This window comes from Rhinichthys klamathensis, unplaced genomic scaffold (genome assembly GCF_029890125.1).
Source record: "Rhinichthys klamathensis goyatoka isolate OS25496 unplaced genomic scaffold, OSU_Roscu_1.1 h1tg000412l_1, whole genome shotgun sequence".
Lineage (NCBI taxonomy): Eukaryota > Metazoa > Chordata > Actinopteri > Cypriniformes > Leuciscidae > Rhinichthys > Rhinichthys klamathensis.
In genome coordinates, this window is record NW_026606912.1 from 1,565,072 (window position 1) to 1,591,214 (window position 26,143).

The window sequence follows — 26,143 nt, forward strand, 5'->3', positions numbered from 1 at the left end:
CAACAGACTCAGGTTATATTTTTATGGCATTTCATATAAACATATTTAATACATTTAATAGTAAAGAACATGGCCTCATCAAACAGCAAGTTAATAACTTCATCTGAGAAAAATACATGGACATGACTGCAACAGCTCAGGTCTGTTCTTACCAACAGAAAAAAAATATGTTTTTTTCCCTCCCTCTGAGTGTAGATATTTAATAATAAGTATATGATTTGTTTGAACATAATGCAATATATTAAACCGATCTAAAAGGTAAAAAATAATTAAACATAAGATACAAATGAAATAACTTCAACTTGAGGGAAACAATTTTTTTGATCAGTTATGTATAGTTAACCCTGACTGATATGATTCTGACATGCTGTAAACACTCAGACCAGTACATACATTTTACCTTCACACATAACTTAACACTCTAGTAAGAAACATTCAGAAAGTCAGAGGTATGTATAAAAACTCACATTTTCAATAAGTTCAATGACAAAATGGCAAATACAATCAATGTAGATATTTTCCCCAGAGAATTAAAACCAGCCAGTGCTTTACTGGGTTGTGGAGCGTTACAACGTTGTGAGTGTCTGTGTTTTCAGCACGTTCCGTGCTTACGGAGTGACTCTATGCACTGGAAAGTGGCCCCGAGGGCCCAGCTAGTCTCCACATTATTTATTTGTCTTGCCAGCTGAAATTTAAACAGAATGATGCGGTTAAAGAAAAATCCCAGTTCTCCCATGAGTCATGACATTTGTTCTTCAAAATTAAACAGATAAATCACACACTGCTGTAGTTGACCATATATGTGTGTTGCAATCTGTGTACAAAAGTCACCACACAGTCAGTCCTATTAAGTCAGGAATCATAAATCAAGAGTAGCACACCTTCAGCTCTTTATCAGGCGGGAAGTCAAGCTCCTGAAGAAGTACAGAGATGTAGGTCAGATCCAAACACAGGAACGGAGTCTCATTTATTCCTCCGGCTGACATGTTATTGCACACTGCAACACAAAGAAGAGAATGGATTATTTTTTTGTTGAGTTAAATCTAATATTACAGCAATAATGACATCCTAATAACTTATACCTGCCACAATACTGGGTTGGTAAGATTTTTTTGTTTGCTTTTGAAAGAAGTCATTAGCTCTCACCAAAGCTGCATTTATTTGAGTAAAAACAGTAATATCGTGAAATATTAATACAATTTAAAATATGCGTTTTCTATTTTTCTATATTTTAAAATGTAATTTATTCCAGTTCTGGCAAAGTGATTTTTAGCAGCCATTACTGCAGTCTTCACTGTTTTTTGAAAAATATTTTTGTGGAAACAGTGATGCATTTTTTCTGGATTTTTTAATGAATAGGAAATTCAAAAGAACAGCATTTATTTGGAATCTTTTGTAACAATGTAAAAGTCTTAACTGTCCCTTTTGATCAATTTATGCATCTTGCTGAATAAAAATATTAATTTCTTTCTAAAAAAAAAAACTGATCCCAGACTTTTGAATGGTAGTGTATTTAATTAAGAGTTATTTGCACAAATATAATCAGACTAGCACAACCACATCCAAACACTTACCTTTTTTGGCTCCTTCAATGTAATCACTGACTCTGACAGTTCCCCCTTTGCTTTCATCTGAGACAGAGACAAACTATTTGTATATGACTCATTTGCTAAATCTTAAATCTTAGAAAAAAGAGACAATGTTTGAATCAGATCAAATGACAGCAATCAGACTAATCTCTCACCAATGAGGCCGAGATCCACAGCCCTGTCGTAGTAGTAAGAGAATGCGTAGAAGTCTATGTCTTTTACTTCCTCTGTTTTTCTCACCCGTTTGTAGATCATCTTTTCCACTTTTTTAAGGCAAGACTCATAGATGGGCTCCCCTGGAACAGAGCACATACACAAGTGATTCAAATAAAACACACACAGGTTCACTCTTCATTGATAAACAGGACTGTTTATTATATACGTTACACACACCCATTATATATATATTTTTTATAAGATCTTATGTATGATAAAATTCTGGGGAGTAATTAAACACTCCCCTGTGGTGAAAATCAAGTTTTTAATGTTGTTTATATGTTTATGTGGTGTTTTTAATATGCTTTAAGACAAATTCATAGGTCAACACTATTGCTGAGTATTTTTTTTCTTTAAAACTGCAGTGAAACAATCACGTCAACGTCACGGTGGGCTTTAGCATATCATCATTACTATGCTCTGAAGCAGGGGAGTCTCAAGAAAAATTGGGTAGATTTATATTTATATTATGATGTTATGATGAACTATGCCTTTCTCCACTGACGTTCTAAGTAGTTTAAAGCTTTTCCAAGCATACTGATTTTTAGAAGGCAGACTGAGATTGTGTAACATTAGCAAGACATTATTAGCTGTTTGATAACGTAGTCAAGCAAAAGGCTAATTATATTAATTACCGTTTTGTGTCCGACATTGTAGACAGTGATACATAAACGCATTACCATTCTGATACATCGACTTGTAGACGACCCTATAATTCACTTTTTCTTCTGAATCAGTTTCTGGGTCAAACATATTATGGCTGAAACCAGTATTTCCAGTTGCCATTGTGCAGCGATTACTACAGTAAAGTTGACCGAGTGGACCAGGTATTCTGAGCTCGAGTGAGTAGAGACCATAGTGGAGACGGGGCAGTGATCAAATATGAGTTTAAGGGATAAAATTATTGATTACAGGGGGACTTTAAAGGTTAAATAAATACAAAAACCTAACCCATACGGACAACATATTTCATACCCGCTTTCTGGCCTTTCACAGTATAGAGTACTTCTGCATGCTCCCACTGTCCAGAGTAATCTGAGGCTAGACATGGACTAATCAGCTCTTGGGGTCCTGCTACAGAAGAAGAAGAAGAAGTTTATTTATGCATATTAGCGTTTTTACTGCCACTATGTGGAGTAAGTTCGACACTGCTGAGGAAGACAAATCAAAACATGAGTTCTGCAGTGCCACCAGGTGGCCAAACATAAAAGCACGTTTACACAAATACATGCATGTCTTGTTCATAATAACCTTAAAACCCACTCAGAGAGAAGCGGGATACACTCATACAACAGACAAAACTATAAACAAAGAAATCTGATTACATCTGTAGAGTACTAAATGTAAATCTCAGCAGTAAACTGCATGTAGAAGCTATTGCACTGATGGCAGTTTCTCTCTTTGGCCTCAACTAAATCAGTGCAACAGCTGGCCACCAAGGAATTAATCTTCAGTGCGTTATTAAGAGATTAGATAATGGCTTATTTATCTAGTGAATGAGGTCTTTAAAAGCCAGAGATGAAGAGAGATTGTAGACCACATACAAGGCTGTCCTTCAAACCCTCCCAACACAGCAAGTCTGGCTGACATCAAGCCCAGGCCAAGGTAACTACAGAGAAAGACCAGAGACATTAAAGGGATGAATATGCAAGATACAAAAAAATATATATACAAATACACTACTGATCAAAAAGATTTTTTTTTTTAAAAGAAATGAATACTTCTCAAGTGCTGCTCTTTTGATCTTTCTATTCATCAAAGAATCCTGAACAAATGTATTATAGCTTCCACAAAAATACTTAGCGGCTCAACATTGATAATAAGAAGAAATGTTTCTTGAGCAGAAAATCCTCATATTAGAATGATTTCTGAAGGATCATCTGACACTGAAGACGAGAGTAAAGATGCTGAAAATTCAGCTTTGCATCACAGAAATAAGTTACATCTTAAAATATATAAAAATAGAAAATAGTTATTTTAAATAGTAATAATATTTCACAATATTACTGTTTTGACTGTATTTTGGTCAAATAAATTCTTTCAAAAGCATTTAAAAAGTCTTACTGACCCTAAACTTTTGAACGGTAACGTATAAATACATATTTTATAACATATAACTATAAATCACAAATATTTCAGCATTTCATATGAATGTATGAGATATGAGATTGGACACTTTGGAGCAAGAGTCATTCACCATAAGTGATTCCTCATCAGAGCCGGACAGTAACGGAGTACATTTACTTGAGTACAGTACTTAAGTACAATTTTGAGGGATCTGTACTTTACTCGAGTATCATTTTTGGGGAGTACTCGTGACTTTACTCAAGTACATTTGAGAGGCAAATATTGTACTCTTTACTCCAATACATTTCTATCCATAACCGTGAGTACCCGAGTAAAAAAAAAAAAAAAAGTAAAGAAAAATCTCGGAAACCCTCAATTTGTTGTTTCCCTCTCAAACGTGATTGGATTGTGCAGGCGCCACTGATTGGGACAGCCTATCAGCAATCACTTTCAGCTTTCCGCCAAAGTCAACTCCATGGTCAGATTTTATATTACACATTAATGTAAGCCAAGCATTTGGTTTGATGTTCTTGAGTATGTGGTGTGTTTAACACAGTCAGGTTCAAATGTGGCAGTGGCGTAGCCACGAGGGATTTCTGATTTCTTAAAAAAAAAACTTTAGGAGGCAAAATATATTTTAACTGATTATGTGAATTACACTGCGCAAACCAAAGTAGGCTACTACCCAGCGAATGAAGAAGGGTTGGCGCTCAGTCTCCACAGTACATAAAATATTAATTTTGTTTTATTTTATTTTTCGGGTTTGCATTTATGAGTAAAAAACAATGTTATGGACGTGTTCTCCGCTACGGACGTGAGCGCTCTGAAAGCGGCATAAAAAATGCTTTAAAACTTTCACAGAGACATCAAACAGAAAACACAAAACCTTTCTTTAACCTGAATTTCGTTTTGCATTAATTGTATCTTAATTTGAATCAATGTTTTATCAACCAATTGCCTGGGTTTAATAAATAAGAAGTAAATAGCAGACGATAGATAAGAAACGGAGGCGCCGGCGCGTGAACTGGAGCTCGTCTCATAAATGAACCGAAACACAGTGTATAAGGTAGCCTACTTGCCTCACGTCTACTTTTAAACAGAAAAATTCAAAACGAAAGAAAACAGACTACAGACTGCTCTCTGCTTATGTAATCCGTATGAAATGTGCATTTCTCTCTGGCGCGTTCACTACTGAAGGTCGCGAGTCAGCATCGTCAACTTCATCTAGCCGACACTGACAAAGAAAACACTTGTTTATTAACAAGTGTTCATTAATAAACAATTAAAATATCTCCTTGCTATATTTTACATATTCATAATCATTCCTTTTGCCGGTTCTTTGTGACAGCTTTTAGGTGCTTTATTGGCAGCGCCACCCTTACATGTGGTGTGTGTGTGTGTGTGTGTGTGTGTGTGTGTGTGTGTTGTCCCCGCATTTAAAGATGGGACCCCCCAAAATTTAATTTAATTAAATAAAGCAACATGGTAAAAAGATGAAAATGACTTGATTTTACTTTCAATTCCTTTTACATTCTCCAAGGTATTAACATTAACCTTTTTCATAACTCCATGTAGGACGTTTCTGTAAGCACTGTGGCAGTAGATTATGCAATATTTAGAAAATCTACTCTTGTACTCTTGATACTCAAGTACTTTTAAAAACAAGTACTTTAGTATTTTTACTTAAGTAGACATCTGAATGTAGTACTTTTACTTGTACTTGAGTAAAATTTAGCAAGGGGTATCTGTACTTTTACTCAAGTAACAAAGCTCTGTACTCTGTCCGCCTCTGTTCCTCATCCAACACTATCTTGCCTTTTAAACATCAAGGAGTAAAGACTCTGTTTGGTTGGCCTCTGGTGGAGGGTTTGTTGCGTCAAATCTCCTGCAGTGAATAACTAGTAATTCTAGTAATCTGGAGATGAGTCCCACGATGGGATTGTAATTGGAGGCTTGTGTGATTACACTCTAATCAGGAGAGCGAGGCGAGGCAAACACACACTGCCTCATAAACACTTGTCATGCACTAATCATTGAGCTAACATAACCTAGAAAGCCCTGGACAACCCTGACCAAGCACAACAACCAACGGGTGGTGGTGTCAAACATCGGGCAGAGCTTTGATCCGGGCGCTAGAGGACTGCAAGTCACATAACATCACTGTTGGGCCGCTGAGGAAGCTGAAGTTTTTACAGGGGTCCTATTATGCTTTTCCACTTTCTCACCTCTAGTTAGTGTAATGTTGCTGTAATTGAGCATACAAAAGATCTGCAAGTTTACAAAGCTCAAAGTCCACTCTAAAGAGAGATACAACAAACGGCTCGTTTGGACTACAACACGATTTTTCCGGATCTTATGAAGTCATAATGTTACTCATTTAAATAATCCCCGCCCACGGAATATGCAAAAAGGGGTCGAGTCCTGGTTGAGCTGCATTAAAGACAGTGTAGTCGCAAAGACACTGTTTTTTTCCACCCTGTTTCCAAAACTCATTTGTTTGGCCTTCCTAAGGCTGGTGGTTAAAATTTATTTTAAAAACTTCCTAAACATTATAATCACAACGTTTATCTGTGCACTGCACATTTTATGGTGAACAGCTTGTTTTCTATTGCTTTGGTAAGCTCTCGCTTTTGTAGGACGGTTTACCGCTCCATAGGAAAATTAACCATGTTTTTGTGATCGATTACTGTTTGTATTAGCTTAGTTTTCTGACAAATATCCCGATTAAATGGTGGATAACATCGTATCTATAATGCATAAGAAAATTACTAAAAACATACCACTCTGAAACGACCTATGAAATCTGTCCATGAAATCAGTTCTGCACGATCCTCTTGTTGTTAACTTTGTCAGGGTCTGAATCGGGCTCAAATTGGTTCGAAATTGACGCCATCCTTATTCATATTTACACTAGAGAAGAACTCGCAGTTATGGAGGGGAGGGACATTTCCCAAACACGCGCTAAACGGTGCCAATCACAACACACTGGGACAGCTAACCAATCACAGCACATTTCGTATTTCGGAAGGAGGGGCTTCATCGAAATTGGCGTGTTCGAGCCAATAATGTAAAATATGTGAAAAATAATGCATTCTTTAAACAATCAAGCATGAAAGCATTTTCTAGTACACCCCAAAAACAAAAGCAAGACTTCGTAAAAGTGCATAATAGGTCCCCTTTAAACAGTAATATGCTGAAACTATAACTATAACTTAAAATGGATGTACTAAAGACTTGCATGAGGATATTGTATATTTAATTGTTCGTGCTCATTTTCTATATTTTTACATTTAATATTACCATCCTCTAAAAATCTCACTTAATGTTAATCTTTAAAAACAGTTTAACAACTTAATGTAAAATAAAATTAAAATAAAATAAATATCCATTTTTCATGCTGTGCGTTATAATGTTGTGATGCCTAAAATTTACTTGCAATTAAAATAGTTGATTTCTGTCGTTAATCTTTCATGTTTTATTTATTTTTACAAAATAGTATATAATTTTAAAATTTGCCATTTATGGGTATCAGCCAGAAATAATATTTTTTCTCAGATTGCTCAGTGAGTGTCAAAAATAAAATAAAAAGAAAGAAAGAAAAATGCCTTTTTTTTTTTACACGTGTTAAAAGATTTTACAGAAGGATCTCTTCTACAGAATTCAACAGCATAATATATTCGCTATATTCTTTACCACTTTAACTTATGCCCTGCCCGCCTTTACCTGTGTGAGTAGAGGGCGTGACTGATGTTGAACATCTGAAACGATGTCACATAATCAATGGGTGAGGTCTGGATGGTTTTCTGTACCGGAACGAAACACAAACAAGCAAATATTGATTTATAAAGGTAGCATTCCTATCTTCTTAAGAAGGAATCTGGTAGAATGACAAATATTACAATTCTAGTTTGTACTAGTCTCATTACTGCATTTTTTTGTCCAGTATACTTTTTCAAAACAACATTAGTCAGCAACTGCCTAGTGTAGCAGTTTTAAGTCCAGACTATAACACAACATCTGTCAGCAACTACAAGTAAGCTGCAATCTGTAGAGCAGTTCCTCTCTGAGCTCATGTTTGGAACTAGAGCTCTCGGAGAAACTGTGTAATGACATAATAAATTGGTCCTCAATCCAAACCGCCTGTACAGGACCTGACCTAGTTCAAGAGAAAGAATCTCTCTAACTCTCTCCGTCCAATGTACAACAACCTTCATTTAAAAGGCCTATGGGATTAACAGGACATTTGCGGATTAATGCATGGGATGGGAGAACATCAAGGTAGTTTGTTAAGAGAGACATGACTTCATTAACATGGGTATACAGATATTTGTGTGTGTGTATGTATATATATATATATATACATATATATATTTATATGCATGCACACGGCTCACTTCATCCTGTAGAGCAAAGGTGATCTGGGTCGAGCCCCCTCCTAAATCCAGCATGCCTACTGTAGGAGTCTCAGTGCCATGAAGACTACCTGTGAAGGAGAGACGTTTTAAATCAGGAACAAACCAAACATTTTCAAGTAAAAGTAAAGAAGAAAACAAAAGTAAATCGTTTGCATGTGGGCAGGGTGACTGTTGAAAGTCACCCTGTTTGTGAAAGTCAGACTATTTGTGTCCAGATTAATCTTTGTTATTGTTCTGTTGATGTTCATTGATTACATTGTCGTGACGTACAGTATAACATGACTACTAAAATTGCTTACCTATTAAAAAGTTTATGGTAATCCAAGCTGACATGCCTGTGTAAATACAAATGTGCATTAATTGTTAGCGCAATGATTACATTTTCCTTAAACTTTTTTAGTTCATTGTACTATAAAAAAATACTACTTTCTCACAGTCCTACTAAAGCTAAGCTGCAAAAAAACATTTCAGGCAGAACAATACATTAATCATTTATTACCCACACTTACACATGTATGGCCGGACCAGTCGCAGTGATATAATACAGAAAAAGATGGATCATTATTCTTAACACAAAAGAGCTACTTCTAAGAATAAACTGTGGAATAAAGAGAATAATAATAAACTCCTGGCTGTGTGTAGCACCTACAGGTATGCAGATCCATCCGACAGATCCCAACATCAGAAACGAGCAGTTGTTATTTAACAAGATCTGAATTTTCAGCTTTATTACTCCAGCATGATCCTTCAGAAATCATTCTAATATGCTGATTTGGTGCTAAAAGGGATACTTCACTCGAAAATTTAAATTCTGTCATCATTTACTCCCTCAAATTGTTCCAAACCAGTATGTGATTTTTCTTCTGTTGAACTAAAAAGAAGATATTTTGAAGAATGTTAGTAACTACACACAGTTGACAGTAGCCATTGTGCCATAGTAGAAAAAAAAAAATACTACGGCTAATGTCACCTGTTTGTTTACCAACTGTCTGGTTGTTCTGTGTTCAACAGAAAAAAAGACACTCATACAGGTTTGGAACACCTTGAGGGTGAGTAAATGATGACAGAATTAACATTTTTGGATGAACTATGCTTCAATGTTGATACAGTTGAAAACCAGTGCTGCTTAATATTTTTGTGGAAACTGCTATTTTTTTTTCAGGATTCTTTGATGAACAGCTTTATTTGAAATAGTCTAATATTAATTAACATTATAAATGTCTTTACTGTCACTTTTGATCAATTTAATGTGTCCATGCTGAAAAACACAAACAAGTACTGACCCCAAACCTTTGAACAGTACTGCACATCGTATGCTGTTGGACTCCATACATTTAGAGAGTTTAGCATTAACATATAGTCATGGTCCGGCCAGATCACAAAGACTTTGGCGAGTGAGTGCATCATTGGATCTTTGTGCTAAAACTCTTATAAACTGTATGTTTGTTTTGAATGTAGGTTGCTTCTTAACAAAGTAAGGGGCTTTAGCTCTCAGAAATAACCAAACTCACTTAGTATCTATAAACTCCATCCCTCCATCCCGTTCCCTCACATATACCACTTAGGCACAGCATTAACAATAAGTCTGTAAGATTTGCTGTGATGGACTAATCTGGTTGGGTAAGCTTGTGTGTCCAGGAGAGTTTAGACTCACGCTGATAATGAGACTGAGATTATCCGGTTACGGGACCTGCAGAGTTTAAGCATTAATTTTACAAAATTTCAAACACAAATTGCTACCCATTAAGCAAAGACAACTTGTATATCAACAAAAAAGCAGTATTAACCTGGCTTTTGCTAAACACTGTTTGCCCATGCTAGTTTTGTTCCTTTAAAAGCAATTTACTGCCTAGCAAATTAATGGCCGCTAATCTGTTTGCTGAGATTATAGTGCACACGGGACATTATCCTCTGGTCTCATTATTACTTGTGTGAACTATTTTAAAGGATTGGATTAAAGTGCCATATACGCATTATCTATCGTTAATATACACACACAGCTCAAGCCATTACTGAAGAAAATTTCAATTTACAACTTATATCTTTATGCCAGAAGCGCGAATGCTTGACCGCAGTGGCCAGAAGCTTTTGACGAGCTGGAGATCTACAGTAACATCTGGTGGTTTCACATTCCAGACGGACAGAATCCTGCATGGATCATAGCTCAGCAAAACACTGCAACATTACAGTCATAGAAACGAGAACCTTTGTCATCTGTTCAAACTTTCAGGATGTGCTTCCTTAGTTTTCCTAATGTTAAAAAAATAACCCTAAAATGTTCAAAGTAGCTTGTCAAACAAAACCCAGTTGATTTGTTAGCTGAGACTGTAAAGTCACTTTTTGATTACAAAAGTACATTAAGGTTGTTTGGTTAATAAAAGTGTGAGGATTCTATTATTATTATGAATTTGTTTATTTGCTATTTAAATAATTTGACCCTCATACCGTTGCGGTATGAGGGTCAAATTATTTATATAGCAAATAAACAAATTCATAATAATGAATTAAAAACAAATTACAAAAAAAAGCCCTGTTGTTAAATTAAATAGATGCTAAAAAGTGACACTGCAATAGATTTTTCCTTTCAATATATGGTAGGCTACACAATGCTTAGAAGTTGTAGAATATTCTATTACAATTTGAAAACGAACACTCTTGTTTATTACAAATCTGACATTATTAAGTAGGGCAAAGGAGTAATTGACAAGGTACCTTCGTCTGTGCCATCCATTATTGACACACTGTCCGGTCTATAGAAGAACAAGGATTCGCTAAACACCTCCCTCACCTGCAGCAGAGAGATTTCAGGTTTTAACATGGCAAGACATGGTTAGAAAATACTGAGATGACACGCTGAAGAACAAGAAATACCTGAAGACAGCTCTCATTTCTACAACCTTACTAAACGTTTAGTGTATTAAAAAAATAAAACTTTTACTCCACCCTTTACAGTAACTTTGTACTGCATGTCACTGTCTCCTTAAAATTGTGTTGAAGTATTCCTCATTTATAAGCTGCTTTGAAAAACTAAGACAACATCTGCTAAATTAACAATTGTAAAAGAAACTGAAATTTGATTATATAGTAACCGAATACATTTAGTTAACTCAAAGCACTAGCCCCGCGTACTAGCTGTAAGAGGGTAAAGAGATTTTTCTAGGGGGTTTTATAATAGGTTTTTTTTCAATTTATATATACTGGAATTTCAAACTTCGATATGATACCTTGAGAAATATTGATATTCGATAACATTTTCGATACCACAGGAAAAAACGTCCATATATACCAGCATACAGATAATTTGTTATGTAAATGAATTAAATTAAAGTTACAAAACAAGATCAGCGAGTGATTTTCTCTTTGTCTTTTGTTCTTTGATTAAGATGACAGACAGCAGCAGGTTTATTAGACTGCTGTAACTTTAAGAGATCATGCATGGATCCAATATACTATTACACCGTTACTGATACTGTTGACCATTTAATCGCAATAAGCCACGAAAAAGAAGACAATTTAGTACTCGCGATCTGTTTGAGGGCGGCTTTATGAGAGCGCTACTTATATAGATCAGTGGTGAGCGTGCTTTTGGTGAGAGCGTGAAACCTGTGGGAACGAGTAAAATTAAGTTTAATACAAGCACTATTCAACCGGAGTGAATGAGATAAGTGAGTGACAGGAGGTGGGTGTGTGTCAATTCGCCGTCGGAGAGAAGATAGAGAGAATGCGCAGCTGGCATCTGTGTATCGATACTGCAGAAAAGGAGTATTGGAACCATTTCAGATATTTCAGTATTGATACATCTCAAAATATTTATATTTTTGACAACACTAGTCTGCGGTAAACATAACTTGACGATACTTTCGTTCCACAACGTAAACTGTACACTTACACTACAAGTGTTCTTATCTAGTGACTTATTAGAAACATAGGCTATGTTGTTTAAAAAAAATAACAGCTTCAAAATTTACATTGTAGAGCAAAATGTTCAAGTATCGTCAAGTTATGTTTACCACAGACCTTATTTTATTCATAAATTGAAAAACCCCATAGGAAAATCTTGAGGGAACCACTGGCGAATCAGTCTTCTGGGTTTTGACGTCATCCCTGCACCACTCTATAAAGTGAAAGTTTGTTTGGCGACTGATGGATCTCTGACCTTGTCCAGCAGGATGGTGGCCTTCTCACCAGGCAGCAGTCTGAGCCCTGCCGTGGCTCTGAGCATAAGAGGGGAAGAACTCCATAACGTTTCAGGAACCGTGTCTTTAGCAACCTTTAAAAGTCCCAACAGCCCCTCCTTACTCTGTAAACAACAGCACTGGCTACATTAATATGACCATCAAACTGTAGACGGAAAAGATACTATAACAAAACCTTTGCAAAGGCATTCGCGAAGGGTTCAAAACTATACAACTTGATCACATTTTACTGGTTACCTTTTCTGGGTCATCAGCATATGCAGACAGTCCAGGTTTTATAGCTCTAAATGTCTCATGGGCTAATTTTGGAGCTTCTGTTAACACAAAGACAAATGTTAGCTTTTAAAACAGTGAAATATCATAAAATTGATTTATAAAAAATATATTTACACACTAACATTTTGGTTTTTTTTAAAAGAAATGAATACTTTTAATCAGAAAGGAATCGGATGCATTAAATTGATCAAGTGGCAGTAAAAAATGTCAAATTAATGCTGTTCTTTCCCACTTTCTATTCGTCTTCAGAAGCCTGAAAAAAATATCATGAAAACCTTTTAACACTAATAAGTGTTTCTTGAGCAGCAGATCAGCATATTAGAATGTTTACTGAAGGATCATGTGACACTGGAGTAATGGCTGCTGAAACTTCAGCTGTGCCATCAGAGGAATCAATTACATTTTAAAATGTATTAAATATAAAACGTCTTGGTTACTAACGTAACCTCAGTTCTCTCTAGAAGAGGGAACAAGTGTTGCGTAAGCTAGCTTACGCTACGGGAAAACCTCTTTCTTGAGAATACTGAAGCCAAAAATGATCCTTATAATTTTGTATTAATTTACAACACATTTGCTGCAGCGAGCAGACCTAGGCGAGGCAGGCTAAGGCCTATTGCTCTGCGGCAACCAGATGGTAGCACAAGCACGGCAGGGTTACGCAACACTCGTTCCCTCTTCTAGAGAGAACCGAGGTTACGTTAGTAACCGAGACGTTCTCTTACGAGAGTACTCTCGTGTTGCGTAAGCTAGCTTACGCTACGGGAACCCAATTTAAAACGCTGTGCGTGCTAAATCTACCACAACACTGACCCAAGGGCGAGTGCCCTGAGTTCATATGATATGGGGATATAAAAGCCGACAGGGAGTGGGCTAATAAGAATGATATAAGGCAACATGGTGAACAAGGGTGCTTATAGTCAGGGAGCCAAAGTCTCAAAAGCTCAATAAAATGGGTTGAACCTGACAGGTCTGTCATACTTTTTATTTGTGTTTTTTCTGTTAACTTTGACCCTAAGAACCAATAATTGGAGGGTCTGCTCTGCCGAAAATATCGCGAAAACAAATTGTGGCCATTTTAGTGTATGCACCCTTTATTTTTTATCTGAAAAATGTGAAAAATGTTTTTTTTCATCAAATCCTTAATGGGTTGGGTAGGCTGTCAATAAATGCATTCCAGATACACAGAACACATGTGCTGACAACATCCACTGAAAAAATAACTCTTAAAACACATTTTTACATGATTTTGCATCAATTTAATGCAAAAAATTAGGCATTTTCTCACTTTTTTCCAATATTTTCATCTTTACTTCATTGGCAGTCAACTATTCCCCTAAGTTATGACATCAGTCAATATGCCATTCTTTTCACCAAACACTATACTCATTCCACAGAAAAAATTATAAAAATCCAACCAAAATCAATGGATCTGTGATGATTTCACTACAAGTTGGCGATCAACAGGCTCAGAACTTCAATAGAATTTTAGACTACTCTCAAAATTCTTAAAAACATGCTGGATATTTAGCATCATGGCACACTTACACACACACACACACACACACATGATCTTAGTAATTTTAATGAGTTTGGAACAACCAACCAACGGTTACCAACGGTTACCAACGGACTTCGAAGCTGCTCATCATTGTCTGTGGTAAGTGACAGTGACTTTAGTGAATACCAGTAGGTCTGCCCCAGCGTTTTGGGAAAAGAATGGTAATATGGATATTCTAATGGTAATTAACTGAAAGGACCACGCCAGTCTTCAAACAAGTATATTTCTGATGATTCTCATCCCAAACGTATCCCTGTAGCAGCAGCATTCATTCTCTACTAGTTTACTTAGCTAGCTTTAGCCGTTTTAGCTCATTTCGGTGGTTTCTTTAAACGGCCATAACTCCTCACAGGTATGGAGCATAGACTGTAAAAAATATGGACAAAGCGTCTGTGACGTCACCCATAGACTTTCTGAAGAACGGTTTTGAGGCTGTTTATGGGGGGTATGGGCGGTGCCATCTTGGAAAATCTTACGATATTTCAAATACAAATGTTCAGAAAGGATACAGAGGTGGTATGATGTGTTGTGTCAGATCATGGCCGAGACGTCAAATTTCAGGAATTCCACTCGGCGCAGCCCGTTATCAGCTGTCAATCACGCGCTTATTTGTCATACATTTTATATCTAAATACGATCTAAACTACAGAGTTAGAAAAAAATTCACCCCCTCACAGTTGTCAGGCACTCGGGACCTATCCAAAAATACAATAAAAGTCCATGGGACCAACATGTAAACATATAAATTTATGCTGTGAAAACGGACATTTTAACCTGGGTCTATGGATATTTGCTCCCTTTTGGGACCTCCCTCTAGCGGATTTTCGATGTATTGCAGTTTTTCGCACTTCCGGGTAGGCTTCATTTTTCAGATTAGAATGTTGCCGCTTGGTATATGGAGTAGAGATTTACTTTTTTTTTTTTTTTTAAATGCTCAGAATCTTATGCTCTAAGAGAGGTATGTGTCCTTTATGTCCATTTTGCTTCGACCGGAAGTTGAGAAATTGTGAATAAATGCTGCTACAGGGATACGTTTGGAGCGAGGAATCATTGGAAATACACTTGTATGAAGGCTGGTGTGGTCCTTGAAGTGTTTTTCATGTCAGACAGATAGTAGGCTAGTAAGGATAACTAAAGGCTACACTAAATGTTAGCTGCCGTTAGCAATTAGCTACATGGCTAGTTGTTACGTTCAGGTTTAGAAAAGTTTTAGCTAGTTAGCTTGTGGCATGAATGGCCACACAAAAAAAACCCGATATATAGCTATATTGGATATCAGACTGTACACAATACTGAACAATACAAATGTTCTGTAATATGTAAACATACTATATATTATGCATAGTTTGTTTTTGTATGTACAGTATAAAGAGTGAGTGATTTGTCAAAAGTTAGTTAGCTAGTAGTAATAAAATGAATTATTATTATTTGTGGGCGGCTTTCAAGACACTCAAGGACACCTTACAATAATAAAATACATAATTATACAGATGAACACAACAACACAGTAAACAATACAAACAAAAAAAGTAAAAGTGATTTGTAAAATCAATTACCCAATAACATAACTAAAATCAACCAGGATAGGCTAATCTAAAAAAATGAGTTTTAAGACGTGATTTAAAAATTGAAAGACTATTACGTATATCTTGAGGTAAAGTATTCCAAATTGCCGGAGCAATGCAACTAAAGGCTCTACTTCCCATAGTAGTCAAACGCACAGATGGTACAACAAGAGTCACAGAAACAGAAGACCTGAGGGATCGGGTAAGTACATACACATGAAGAAGTTCACTCAAATATGAAGGTGCTAGATTATGAAGAGCCTTATAAGTAAAAAGTAAAATTTTGAATTGAATACCATATCTGATTGGAAGCCAATGAAGGTGCCCTAAAACTGGAGTAATATGCTCATTCAACAGTGTTCGTGTAATGATCCGAGCTGCTGAATTCTGAACCATCTGAAGTTTATGAATAAGTTTCTGTGAAACACCACTGAGCAGAAAGTTACAGTAGTCACTTCGAGAGGAAACTAATGCATGCATGAGGACAACAGTACCATTAGCAGAAAGAGATGGTCGAAGACGATAAATATTTCGCATATAGTAGTATGCGGACCGTGTAATATTATTTACATGAGCCTTGAAAGACAGAGTACTATCAAGGATGACACCCAGACTCTTGACCTGAGAAGAAGGAAAGATAACAGAGTTGGCGATAGTAAGTGTTTTATTAGTACCTACTAATAAAATTTCAGCTCCCTTTCAGTCGCTCATGTGCGACGTAACATTGACGTGACGACGGTTTTGGGATCACTTCAGGGAGCCCTATCAACTTCGAGTGTCTACAGAACGGGCCAATGAACGTTGGCGTGCGTGAAACGCGTCACCGCCCCGCAGTGCGGGTATAAACAGGAAGTGGGCGCACGCACACATTGTCTTTCACTTAGGAGCCGAGCTTTCGTTTGACTCTGAGTTCTGCAGACTGCTGCAACGTTGAAGACTCCAGAAAAGCAAGACTCTGAATCCAGTGCTGGTGTGACTGCGCGATCAGCGGTGGCCTCGAGCATTTTACAGCTCACAACTGCTGTTTTCACACCATTGCTTGTGTGTGTGTGTGTCGGTCTCGGTGGGCGTTTCTCTGTGAGTGTGCACCCCGATTATACTGCGGCTATCCCTGGGTGCTTCAGCACGGAAAGAGTTTCTATTTCTGTTTTTTGTTTTCACTAAAAGAGCAACACAAGCGTGACCCTGCGTCCTTTTCAGGATGTCTTTCCGTTCATGCGTTTCTGAATGCGGTCATTCCCTGGCGCCAGCAGACGGCCACAATAGTTGTGTTACAATAGCTTCTCGTGTTTGGGCATTCAGCACGCTGAGGCAGCTTTTGTGAATAGTTCATGTTCCCATTGCGGGAATATGACTATGACAGTGCTAAGATCGAGACTTGCTTACCTCAAGGGAGGTGCAGTCCCCTCGCCTATGCCCCGATCTAGCGTTTATTTTGGACCTCAGAATAAACCTACTTCTGTGCATGGTCAGGGTGATCTGAGGGTGATCTGAGAATTTACATGAGGGCTTCCTCACCGAGGCAATCTCCTTGGGTCCCTCACACCTCACAAACGCTGCCGCCATTGGAGCCCCCAAAGGAACGCGCTGGTCCTTCTCATGGACGACCAGCCGTGTCGTCGATCACAGCATTGGAGGGGGAGCTTCAGTCCTCTGGAGATGAGGATTCGGCTGTGTTGCCCCCTTCAAAGGAAACCGCACGTTCCGTTGGTCAGGGGATGTCCACCTTGGTGGTCCAGGAGCGCCACCTTTGGCTCAACCTGACCGATATGAGGGACACCGATAAGAATCGGTTCCTGGATGCCCCTCTGTCCCAGGTTGGATTATTCGGCGACGCGGTCGAGAGCTTTGCCCCACCCGTCCGTCGGCCGCAGACCCTCCATCCGCTCGTCACTGAGGTCGACCTCCTGTGGAATCCTCCGCTCCCGCGAAGCCCTAGCAGCAGCCACCATCCAGGCCTCAGCGTGGACCGCACAGGTAGATCTGTTTGCTGCCCCGGACACGTCTCACTGCCAGTTGTTCTATTCCCTGACCGAGGGGACCCTCGGCACGGATGCTCTGGCACACAGCTGGCCCCCGGGCCTACGCAAGTATGCGTTTCCCCCAGTGAGCCTTCTTGCACAGACCTTGTGCAAGGTCAGGGAGGATGAGGAGCAGGTCTTGTTAGTTGCGCCGTATTGGCCCAACCGGACCTGGTTCCCGGAACTGGTGCTCCTCGCGTCAGCCTCTCCCTGGCCCATTCCTCTGAGAGAGGACCTGCTCTCTCAGAGACGGGGCACCCTATGGCACCCGCGTCCAGACCTGAATGCCATATTCTTCGTTACAGCTTTGAGGGATGAATTCCGTAAATACTTGGAAAGCCATGGAGTTCACAATGTTACCTCATACAGATGTCAGTCCTTGATTGCCCACCTTAGAAGGCACTATGAAGTAGGTGGCAATTGTAAAATAATGGTTGTGCCACAGAAAGTATGTTCTACCCTGATTTGCTCAGCAGAAATTAATGTTGGCTGCATGCTCTCAAAGTTGAAGGAACTTAAGGAGAAAACTGAAGAGTATGAAGAAGAAAGTGATGATGAGTTGACACCAGATGACACCATAGTCTCTTCCTACAATACGGAAGGAGCTCCAGGACCAACGTAAGCAGGCCCTGAAGGAAGCAAGAGAAGCCAGAACAGCTCAAGCCAGAGGAAGTCACCAGATGCCTGGAAGTATGACTGAAGACCCGTCACCGCAGCTAGAGATATCATACCTGGAGGTATCCCGAAGAGTGAGCTCTAACTTGTATAACCACCTGGCATGGATGACAACAGATGCATCTCCAGAGTTAGGTGAGGACGGCCGGGTGAAAGTCAGTCCTAAGCAGCAAGAACAAGTTCTCAACCTTGCCCAGGATGTCTGCCAAGCAGTTGCCAAGATCCCAACACCGAAACACATTGGGACAGCCGTTAAGGAAACCAGAAGCAAGTCGACTGTGTCACTCCTAAATAGATTTGGGAACAGCATCAGCTACAAAGAAGCACAGAGATATATTACAACAATGGCAATGGCAGTTGAAGAGCAGACAACTAGGGATGGTGCCTTCATACCAACAAACCTGGTGGTTGGATGATTCATACAGTTTGCACCAACGGTTAGTTAACCTTTACTGAAAACCCGCCAACCAGCCCTGGAATCTTCTCAGCCTTTTTAAGCCAAGGAAAGCCACCTCAGTCTAAAAGATCGTCAAAAGAGTTGCTCCCTGGTTGGAGCTGAAACAGAGCCTAAGCTTCCTGTGTGTCTAGCAGAACCTCTAGACCACCTGAGCATCCTCTGGCATTTGGTGCATAGCTGCCCTACTGTACTAATGAAGGACCTGAAACCAAGTTGCGCTGCTCCAACATGGAGTTCATTCCAAGCATTTATCATCCCAGATACCATCCCTGCAACTGTGATCAGCTATGGTCCCTTCTTCCCCAAGTCAACAACAAACTATTGGAGGACCTGAAACCAAATTGCACTGCTCCAACATGGAGTTCCTTCCCAGCATTTCTCATCCCAGATACCATCCCTGCAACTGTGATTAGCTATGGTCTCTTCTTCCCCAAGTCACCAACAAACCACATCTGATCAATTCACTCTTTTTTCATCCACTATTCTTCTCTCTTGTTCAGTCCACCCCTGTCCTCTTCACTCTTCTCTTCTCATTCCACTCTTCTCTTCTGTTCAATCCTCCACTCCACTCCTCTTTACAGTCCTTTCCAATCCTCTGCTGCCTTCTCTTCTCATTAACTTTTCCTCCACAGCAAACCCAATAAAATCAGAACCAAATCTGCCAATGGGAAATATTGTGCATTCGGGTGAAAGAAATCTAAATGTTTGACACTACTAGCTAACTAGCTTTTGACAAATCACTCACTCTATATACTGTACAGTACTATATACAAAAACAAACTATGCATAATATATAGTATGTTTACATATTACAGAACATTTGTATTGTTCAGTATTGTGTACAGTCTGATATCCAATATAGCTATATATCGGGTTTTTTTTGTGTGGCCATTCATGCCACAAGCTAACTAGCTAAAACTTTTCTAAACCTGAACGTAACAACTAGCCATGTAGCTAATTGCTAACGGCAGCTAACATTTAGTGTAGCCTTTAGTTATCCTTCCTAGCCTACTATCTGTCTGACATGAAAAACACTTCAAGGACCACACCAGCCTTCATACAAGTGTATTTCCAATGATTCCTCGCTCCAAACGTATCCCTGTAGCAGCATTTATTCACAATTTCTCAACTTCCGGTCGAAGCAAAATGGACATAAAGGACACATACCTCTCTTAGAGCATAAGATTCTGAGCATTTAAAAAAAAAAAAAAAGTAAATCTCTACTCCATACCAAGCGGCAACATTCTAATCTGAAAAATGAAGCCTACCCGGAAGTGCGAAAAACTGCAATACATCGAAAATCCGCTAGAGGGAGGTCCCAAAAGGGAGCAAATATCCATAGACCCAGGTTAAAATGTCCGTTTTCACAGCATAAATTTATATGTTTACATGTTGGTCCCATGGACTTTTATTGTATTTTTGGATAGGTCCCGAGTGCCTGACAACTGTGAGGGGGTGAATTTTTTTCTAACTCTGTAGTTTAGATCGTATTTAGATATAAAATGTATGACAAATAAGCGCGTGATTGACAGCTGATAACGGGCTGCGCCGAGTGGAATTCCTGAAATTTGACGTCTCGGCCATGATCTGACACAACACATCATACCACCTCTGTATCCTTTCTGAACATTTGTATTTGAAATATCGTAAGATTTTCCAAGATGGCACCGCCCATACCCCCCATAAACAGCCTCAAAACCGTTCTTCAGAAAGTCTATGGGTGACGTCACAGACGCTTTGTCCATATTTTTTACAGTCTATGCTCCATACCTGTGAGGAGTTATGGCCGTTTAAAGAAACCACCGAAATGAGCTAAAACGGCTAAAGCTAGCTAAGTAAACTAGTAGAGAATGAATGCTGCTGCTACAGGGATACGTTTGGGATGAGAATCATCAGAAATATACTTGTTTGAAGACTGGCGTGGTCCTTTCAGTTAATTACCATTAGAATATCCATATTACCATTCTTTTCCCAAAACGCTGGGGCAGACCTACCGGTATTCACTAAAGTCACTGTCACTTACCACAGACAATGATGAGCAGCTTCGAAGTCCGTTGGTAACCGTTGGTAACCGTTGGTTGGTTGTTCCAAACTCATTAAAATTACTAAGATCATGTGTGTGTGTGTGTGTGTAAGTGTGCCATGATGCTAAATATCCAGCATGTTTTTAAGAATTTTGAGAGTAGTCTAAAATTCTATTGAAGTTCTGAGCCTGTTGATCGCCAACTAGTAGTGAAATCATCACAGATCCATTGATTTTGGTTGGATTTTTATAATTTTTTCTGTGGAATGAGTATAGTGTTTGGTGAAAAGAATGGCATATTGACTGATGTCATAACTTAGGGGAATAGTTGATTGCCAATGAAGTAAAGATGAAAATATTGGAAAAAAGTGAGAAAACGCCTAATTTTTTGCATTAAATTGATGTAAAATCATGTAGAAATGTGTTTTAAGAGTTATTTTTTCAGTGGATGTTGTCGGCACATGTGTTCTGTGTATCTGGAATGCATTTATTGACAGCCTACCCAACCCACTAAGGATTTGATGGAAAAAATCATTTTTCACATTTTTCTGATAAAAAATAAAGGGTGCATACACTAAAATGGCCACAATTTTTTTTCGCGATATATCCGGTAGAGCAGACCCTCCAATTATTGGTTCTTAGGGTCAAAGTTAACAGAAAAAACACAAATAAAAAGTATGACAGACCATGTCAGGTTCAACCCATTTTTGAGACTTTGGCTCCCCGACTATTAACACTGTATAACAGTCAGGGAAGGCCTTAGCCTGCCTGAACTGAAACTTTGCAGTTTGCGGAAGCGAGTCCGGCAGAACTGAGCAATTAACTAGACTGATAACAATCTAGCTTGAAGAGCGGGAACTTCCAGGTTATAGAACCTTATAAATGTAGACGGAGAGGCCCAGCCTGCCGCCAACCAGTTATCTTGAAGAGAAATCCCACTGGACCAGGCCCACGAAGAGGCCATGCCTCTAGTGGAATGAGCTCTGACACCCAGAGGACAATGGCGGCCCTTAGACGTATAAGCCAGTGAGATAGCATCCACTATCCATCTGGAAAGGCTATGTTTCGAGGTAGCTAGACCTTTAGATCGGCCACCAAAAGAAACAAAGAGCTGTTTTGACTGTCTGAAAGCAGCCGAACGTTCCACGTAAATTCTCAGGGCCCTGACTGGGCAAAGGAGATTTACGTCACACTCGCTGTCAGATCCAGGGAGGGCTGACAGGGAAATGACTTGCGCTCTGAAAGGAGTGGCAAGCACTTTGGGGACATAACCATGTCTCGGTTTGAGGATGACCTAAGGGTGTATTCACACCTGCCTTGTTTGGTTCGATTGAATCGAACTCTAGTTCGTTTCCCCCCTTGGTGCGGACCTTTTGGGCAGGTGTGAATACAGCAATCGAACTCGGGTGCGGACCAAAGTTCATAAACCGAACCGAGACCCAGCTGAAGAGGTGGTCTCGGTACGGTTCCAAACGAACTCTGATACGGTTCGTTTACGGTGTGAACATGAACCGACCCAATTGCAAGAAAGCACTGCGCCTTTGAGTTAACAGGCTTCCGTAGTCGGAGATTTTTGCATAATGGTTTGTGTTATTGTTGTTCAAGTGCGAAAGAGAATTCCATTCCGGCGCGCTGTCTGGCCACACGATACTGTTGCGCGTCTTTCTGCGCGTCGTGTGTGCGTCATTGGAATGGAATGAATGAATGAGTGTGTGCATCAGGACATTCACAAACAGAGCGTTCTCTTTAGTCTAATCGCGCATAGATGCAAAAAAAAGCTCGCAAGCGTTAACATTGACAGCACTTGTTAGCAGTATATACAATAAGAATCTCATTATTTGAATGTGTGAACATAGCCCCTCTCTATGAATGAAAACTTTATACCTTATCCGTCTTCTGCGCAGTTTCTTCGTATTGCGTTTGTACAGAATAACACAAAATTAGTAAAATAACAAATATTGCAGTACGAAATATCTCCATGCTGAGCCTTTTTTGCACTTCCTGATTTCCCTACTTGAGAATCCTTGTCCAATGAATGGACGACCTTAGCACACGTGTGGTTTTGTTTACAAATTTTGGTTCACTTGCAAAAAGAGCAGTGTAAAAGCGAACCGTACCAAAAAAAAAAATTATTTGGTCCAGACCAAAGCAAGTGAACTATCGGACTTTCCTGGTGTGAATACACCCTTAGAGTCATTAGGCCCAAACTCAAGGCACGACGCGCTAACAGAAAGTGCGTGTAAGTCACCCACCCGCTTGACTGAGGCGATAGCCACCAGAAAGGCGTTTTTTAACGAGAGATACTTAAGTTCCACAGACTGTAGAGGTTCAAAAGGGGCACCCTTCTTGGCCTCTAGGACCAAGGAAAGGTCCGATATGGGAACCGAGGGGGGTCGAGGAGGGTTCATCCTTCTAGCTCCCCTGAGGAAGTGGACTACAAGGTCGAACAAATCAATCAAACTTGGTTCGGCCAGAACGGAGCTACTAGAAGCACAGAGGAACCGTTCTCCATGATACGCTTGATTACCTGTGGTAACAACGTTATCGGATGGAAAGCATAGAGAGGGCAGCTGGGCCAGCGTGTCCTTGTTCTTTGTGAAGCATTTGGACACTGAGCGTTGTCTTGTGACGCAAAGAGGTCGACCTCCGCTGTGCCAAAGGTGTCCCACAACAGCTGAACTGTCTGAGGGTGGAGAGACCATTCCCCTGGGGGAACGTTGTCCCTGGACAGCCTGTCTGGACCCACGTTCAGATGAACTGGCACATGCGCCGCTCTCAGCGAGAACAGGTTGTGCTGAACCCATACAAGGAGGCGTTCTGCCAGTGCATGAAGGTTCCGTGATCTCAGACCGCCCTGGCGATTTATGTAGGAAACCACCGACATGTTGTCCGTGCGGACAAGGACATGGTGGCCCTTTAGAAGAGGAAGGAAGGACCGCCTTCATCTCTAGATAGTTTATGTGCAAGCACTTCTCTTGGCTTGACCACAGGCCAAACATCGGTCTGCCCTCGTAGAGGGCGCCCCAACCCGAATTGGAGGCGTCTGTCAAAACCACTTTCAGCTTCGAGATTAGCCCCAGGTTTATACCTGTCTGATACCAGCTGACCGCCTTCCAGGGCTCCAGAGCTGTGACACAGTTCTGAGTTACTTTGAGACGTAAACGACCGGATGCCCGTGTTCGACGCGGGACCCGCGTCTTTAGCCAGTGCTGTAAAGGGCGCATGCGAAGCAGGCCTAAACGAAGCACCGCTGAGGCTGAAGCCATGAGGCCTAGAATCCTCTGAAATCTTTTGAGAGAGACATCACCTACTTTGAATGACATCGGCAGGCGCTGAATACACAGAGCGCGCTGTGACGTCAGCCGCACATTGACAAGGGTCCAGATCCATCACCCAGAAAAGAAGCTTTCTGACTGGGAGATAGCGAACTCTTGGTCCAATAGACTTTGAGGCGCCCTTCAAGTACAGATTCATTATCTCGGCTTGAAGCAGATGAGCTACTTTCTGACCTACTGTAGTTTCGACCCGGGCTTGAAAGCGCGGATTTAGACAGCTCCTCATGCAGCTCGGGGAGAAATGGGGCGGGCCTCGTGGAAGGCGCTGAGCGGCGACCAGGGAGAAAGCAGCCGCGAGTCTGTTGGGCGCGGGCTCATCGGGCAGCGACCAATCCAGGCCGAGGTCCTCCACGGCCTTCGTAAGGAGGAGGAGAAGTTCGGCGTCGACGCTGGCTCTAACCCCACTGGACTCCTGAAGAGAAGGGGTGGGTTCTGGAACGGAGCCCGACCACTCTTCACTCCCGGAGGCGATAAGAGAACAGCCATCCTCTTCGTCGTCCCCTTCCAGCTCGTCACAGGCGATGGGAGCGGCTGAAAACGGGCGCTGGACATCTGTGAGTGAAACGGGGGAAAGCAGGGCACGCGGGGATCCCGCCGGCGTGCACTCGTCAACCGGAACCTCCTCAGGTGACCTCTGAGAGCGGTGCTTTTTACGGCGCGGCGCAGAAGCGGAGGTGCGGAATCCACATCAAAGATGGCTAGTCAAGCCCGCAGGGTCGACAAAGCCATGGTGTCGCACTCGGGACATCCGCCCTTGGACAGCGCGGCCCAAGCAGGAAGTGCACAGGATATGGCGGTCCCCGTTGGCGAGAGGGGCTCTGCACGAGCCACAGGAAACACGAGGCATTTGCAGCAACGCCTCGGCTCTTTTAGAACACAAAAACGTGAGTGTCGCAGCGGAGAACACACACGGAGCAAGAAAGGATATAGGCGCCGGATAGCGCAGCAGGAACGGCAACTGAAGGCGGCGAGAAGACGACCGGCTTCTTCAGTGAACTCGTCCCGCTGAAAAGGCTGTTCAACGGCGCAGGCTTCTTCTCTGAGATCAAGCGATCTGAAGACTTCGCTGAAGAGATGAAAATCAAGGCGCATCCTATCGAGCTCTGGCTTATATAGGCATAAGCAGTGGTGGAATGTAACGAAGTACAAATACTTCGTTACTTTACTTAAGTAATTTTTTCACGTATCTGTACTTTACTTAAGTAGAATTAATAGTGCATACTTTTTACTTTTACTTCATTACTTTTTGCAGCAATTATTATACTTTCTACTCCACTACATTTCTACAACGTTCTGTTACATTTTCGTTAAATTTTCTGATCAGTTTTTCCCCTGCCAAAACGTCATCCTGACAGTCCGTTCATCGCACGTTTCTGTCTCACCACCAGTAAAGTTTGGTTGCCATAGATATATCAACCCGGTCACACTAAATGCGTCTCTATAGCACGCAGTGTGTTTATCGTGCAACTTATACGCGAAAATTAGTTTTTACATGCATAGGAAACGCATTGGTAGGTAAGGTTTAGTAGTGGTGTGGGGTGCGTGTGTATTATACGTTAGGTTAGGATTAGTATGGCAAGCCAAGAGGTTCAGAATTACGCCATAAATGAATCGCGTTTACAGCCAAACGCCGTCATATACGGCGTTTTAACATAATATGTGTTTATATATATATATATATATATACCGTATATAGTAAGGGTAGGCTATTTAGTAAGCTTGATGTGTATATTGCCTAATTGCAAGCTTG

General features: G+C 40.4%; 1 protein-coding gene across 1 annotated transcript in view; it reads right to left on the minus strand.

The window, feature by feature from the left end:
* Positions 1-450: 450 nt before the first annotated feature.
* entpd6 (ectonucleoside triphosphate diphosphohydrolase 6) overlaps positions 451-26,143 on the minus strand; it is a 28,533-nt gene continuing 2,840 nt past the window's right edge. The window contains exons 3-14 of the mRNA XM_056235005.1: positions 12,721-12,797; positions 12,444-12,587; positions 11,000-11,075; positions 8,587-8,622; positions 8,267-8,355; positions 7,596-7,675; positions 3,350-3,414; positions 2,781-2,879; positions 1,745-1,885; positions 1,575-1,631; positions 882-997; positions 451-685 (exon numbers count right to left, since the gene is read on the minus strand). Coding sequence (XP_056090980.1) covers positions 593-685; positions 882-997; positions 1,575-1,631; positions 1,745-1,885; positions 2,781-2,879; positions 3,350-3,414; positions 7,596-7,675; positions 8,267-8,355; positions 8,587-8,622; positions 11,000-11,075; positions 12,444-12,587; positions 12,721-12,797 — 1,073 coding nt within the window. The 3' untranslated portion in view covers positions 451-592. The remainder of the gene's footprint in view (positions 686-881; positions 998-1,574; positions 1,632-1,744; positions 1,886-2,780; positions 2,880-3,349; positions 3,415-7,595; positions 7,676-8,266; positions 8,356-8,586; positions 8,623-10,999; positions 11,076-12,443; positions 12,588-12,720; positions 12,798-26,143) is intronic.